General features: G+C 44.3%; 1 protein-coding gene across 1 annotated transcript; it reads right to left on the bottom strand.

Moving 5' to 3' along the window:
* Positions 1–930: 930 nt before the first annotated feature.
* Positions 931–3378, bottom strand: LOC144827747 (uncharacterized). The gene has a single exon (XM_078685952.1). The coding sequence runs from the start codon at positions 3376–3378 to the stop codon at positions 931–933; it is 2448 nt and encodes an 815-aa protein (XP_078542078.1).
* Positions 3379–4188: the final 810 nt, after the last annotated feature.

The raw sequence follows: 4188 nt of genomic DNA, 5'->3' as shown, positions 1-4188 counted from the left end.
TTTCACAGTAGCCCTGGGGAGCGCGTTTAAAGCGGAAGCTTCATCCTCCTAAACTGAAGTCAAAAATATCCCTACTCTCCTCTGCAATCGGGATGCTAAAGAAAGCATTCTTCAAGTCAATCACCGAAAACCAGGTGGCAGAAGCTGGAATCATAGTCAATAGGGCAGTAATGTCAGGCACGACTGGAAATTGTGGCACAACTATTTTATTGACCTCTCTAAGATCAATGACGAATCTGTAAACAGGTGGCTGGGAAGGATCAGTTTGTTTCAAAACAGGCAGAACAAGACTATTGCAAACGTTGCCTCTTGTCTCTTCAATTACATCTTTTTCAATCAAATCATAAATGATCGCTAGTAAAGCTTTCTCACCTTCACTAGAAATTTTGTATTGGGGAATGCGTGGCATTTTAACATTGGCTTTCAATGTTACAACATATGGCGGTATTTCCAAAAGACCTACATCATTAGGACCAGTAGCCCAAAGAATATTAGGGAGAGATGACAATTCTGTTGGAAGTTTGTCCCTTGCCAAATACATTGGAGAAACCACTTTCTTACCCAGTGTAAGTTTTACTCCAGAAGGAGAACAGTACAAAGTCGCATACAATCTTTTTAACAGATCCAATCCTAACAAGTTTTCACCACAACCTGTTGTTAAAATAAGGGGTGCTTCGAATTCACAAGGTCCAACAGAAAGGGACAAAGGGTCAGAAATCGGATTTCTAACTGGGGCGCCAGAAAAACCTACTGATACATTTGTTTCGCCAGGCAAAGGTGCGCCAGGGAGTTTTGAGTGCATAATAGAACTCTTTGTAGCACCAGTATCCAACAGAAAAGGCTCTGACACACCTGATGTAATCACCTCAACATAAGGTCCACTCTGATCTACTGGAACTGAAACAACTCCCTCTCTTTGTCACGGCTGTCCTAGCAATCATTACCGTCCATATGCTCATCTTCTGCATAGTAATCATCAGCATAGTACTGAGCTGTCCTACCAAACGCGTTATTTTGCTGATCAAATTTATTCATTGAATTTTGAGGCGGAAAGGAACGTGCGTTCTGGGGGAAATTTCCACGTCCTCTACCTCTAGGCGCTTGCTGAACACCTCGACCTCGTGCACCTGAGACACCATTCACGCGCTGTAACAAAACAGGGCAACTATACTTAAAATGACCCTCTTCCTTACAATACGAACACTGATTGGGACCTACAGGGACACGTGGTTGAGTATACTCAACTCTTTGCGAGTTCCTCTGATACTGTTGAGGCTGCTGATAATTATTCTGATAGTTACTCTGTGCACCGCTATTTTGACCACCACGTGGGTGATATGCTTGTTGTAACAAAACCTTCGTTTTTAACTCTTTAGTTTTCTTCTCTGCTCTATCTTTCTCATCTTTATCTCGATTTTCATAATATTGTGCAGTTGCCAATATCTGTGCTGAAGAGGAAACTGCCCAAGAACTTTCTGAATCTTTTAACTTTTTACACAACTCGGGAAGCAGATTGTGCACAAATTTATCGACGAACAACCGCTGACCACCTTCTGTGCTCATATCTTGACCACTGTGGTCGACAAACGTTTCTTCAAACCTGGTGAAGAAGTCTGATACCGTTTCATCTTTCTTCTGCTTACACACAGACAATTTATCCCAATTCACACGCATCGCAGGCATTACAGTTTTCATGTAATCAATGATCTTACCAGGAAGTTCTGTTACTAAAGGCTCGGGTTTATTACCACCAACTTGTCGGGCATCTGCAGCAGCAATATTAGCCCATGAGTCACCTAACTCCTGATCATGATCTGCATGGCGAATCTTTCCCCATAAAGGCTGTGGAACAACGTTCCCAAACAACATGTCTATGTCAGCTAAATTCATAATGCAAGAACCTGCAGTCTGTGACAATTCTTTGTAATACCCTGTAGGATTTTTACGGGGACCAGGCAATGTCTGTTTAAGGGCCAAAACTTCAGCTCGCTTCCAAGGAACATGTACCCATTCACACTGTAAATGAGGCTGGATAGGTGGGACAGCATTTGCGTTCCCTTCCCTCCATTGTGGGGGAACTTCTCTCATGGGATACTGTCTCACCTTCTTTTTAACCGAGGAATCAGACTCAAACAATGACCTAGAAACACCTTCAGTCCTAAGCGACAACAACGTCGCAACTGCTTTCTCGACATCTGAACCCACAATTGCGCCTTTTGAAAAGTCAAACCCTACATGGCTCAATTCGGGCGGATTAGAGTCCAAATCATTGTCCTCTAAATCTTCACACAGAAAACCACACATTTTCTCAAAAACGTATCTCTGTTTCGATGCTTCCCACTGATGGAAGACATCCATAACAGATTTTAGATCATATTCCATCGGGTCAGTCACCCATCTATGTGCCAAATGATTCAATGTTTCCTTCTCCCTAGAATCAGGCAGTTGGCTACGCAACTGTGTGCGCTCAGAGGTAGGAGCTGGACTTGCCGCTCCAAAGAAAGGATATAGAATACTAGTAACAGTACTAGCCACTCTCTGACGAACAGAAGGAGAGGTCGATGAAAAGACCAGCGGGAAAGCAGGGTGAGGCAAGGCAGATGCAGAGGCAGTATCAGGAGGAGTACCAGGAGTGGTAGTCGTTATAGTAGTTAAAGTTGTAGGAAGTATAGGAGGAGCAGATGTAAAAGCCTGTGGCCTTTGAGGAGGCTGCACCGGAGGAGCAGGAGCCAACTGAAGAACAGCTGGTGGGTGCTGTAGAGGAGCAGGAGGCAATGCAACCACGGGTTGCGCAGCTAAAGGTTGCGGAGGTGCTGTAGCATTCTGCGCATAAGGGGGTGGCGAACTTAACAAATGCGACATTAGAGGATCTTTTTCAAGCTCTTTTGCTGCATCTTGCTGAAGAGGCGGCAAAACTGGATAACATTTATCTATTACCATTTTACGTTGCCTGTGCAACTGCTCACTCATCTGTTCCTCTTCATTGTCTTTAAACTGCATAGCAGCTTGCATGATCGAAATACCCCTTTCTCTCTTATTTTTCTTTGCTAATTTAATTTCCTTCTGTTTGGCTTCCTTACACCATAGGCGGAAAGAGTCAAACATCGCCGGCCGGGCTTTCTTCTTAAAAAGTTTAAGTTCTAGATTATCTAGGATTTCCGTGTCAAAGCTACCATATTGGGGCCATTTTAGAACACCATCTTTTCTGGTGTAGCGGATCCACACTACATTATATGTGATGGGGCCTACTCCATGTTTCACATACAATTCATAAGTTGGAGTTCCAATCGGAGGAACCGGACACGAGTCCTCAAATCGGAAATCCCTATTACTACAACCAAGACAAAACAAGTTTCCAAGTCTGCTAAGACAAGGCATCTTCGCTCACTAGTCTAGCTTCAAACTTCAAAGGATTATCGATTACGATATTCTCGTGAATACACGAGTCCTTCGGCTTTGGTACTTGCAAGTTCCAAATCAAAGATCCCAAAGGGATACTAAACTAAGAACCAACTAAGGACTGGGAGACGCTCCACTTATACTTAACTGAGATATCGATGACGTCACCAGAAGACTCGTCTATCGTTTCGCTCTACCAAACATCAAGGGTCCAAATCAGGGCGATAGCCAGGGCAGCAGTCCTTCGTAGCCGTCGGGAAGCGGGGAACCTCGCAGCAAAGACTTTCGGACCACGTCGACATGCAGGGGTCGATGAAGTGGCGGCCTTCCTCCAGAATTTTCACACGAAGCTCCTCACGAACCTCTGGCTTGGACCGGTACCGTTGGTATCGCCCAACGTTGGGCGCCAGCTGAGGTACTGGGTTTTTCAGAACCAGTACCGAACCGGTAACCCAGCAGTGTCAGGGTACACCCTAAGACCTCGAGTACTTTCCTGATTCAGACCACAGAAACTCAGAGTCTTCTAGGTGAAGTCAAAGATCGAATTTATTGGCTGCAACCAAGTAACAGGCGTCCTAGAAGTACAACAGTACGGTGTGTATATTCTCAGGAGACTGCTCAATCTTACAAAGCCAGGCTTCTCTTTTTATACAAAATATTATGCTTCAGGCAAACATTCTTAAATTTACAGTAGGCCATTCACATATTTTCACTACAAAGAAAAAGCAGAGTCATGATGACAATCCCACATTTCAGTTCGTCCAGCCCATAACAAATTACCCGGCAAGG

The sequence above is a fragment of the Lissotriton helveticus genome, chromosome 4_1 (genome assembly GCF_964261635.1).
Source record: "Lissotriton helveticus chromosome 4_1, aLisHel1.1, whole genome shotgun sequence".
In the NCBI taxonomy this organism is placed as follows: domain Eukaryota; kingdom Metazoa; phylum Chordata; class Amphibia; order Caudata; family Salamandridae; genus Lissotriton; species Lissotriton helveticus.
The sequence above is the reverse complement of the archived record's forward strand: the minus strand, read 5'-3'. Positions and strand labels throughout refer to the sequence as shown.

Bases quoted from the DNA above. Each gene is read 5' to 3' on its own strand.
- LOC144827747 (XM_078685952.1), bottom strand. From the start codon at position 3,378: ATGCCTTGTCTTAGCAGACTTGGAAACTTGTTTTGTCTTGGTTGTAGT.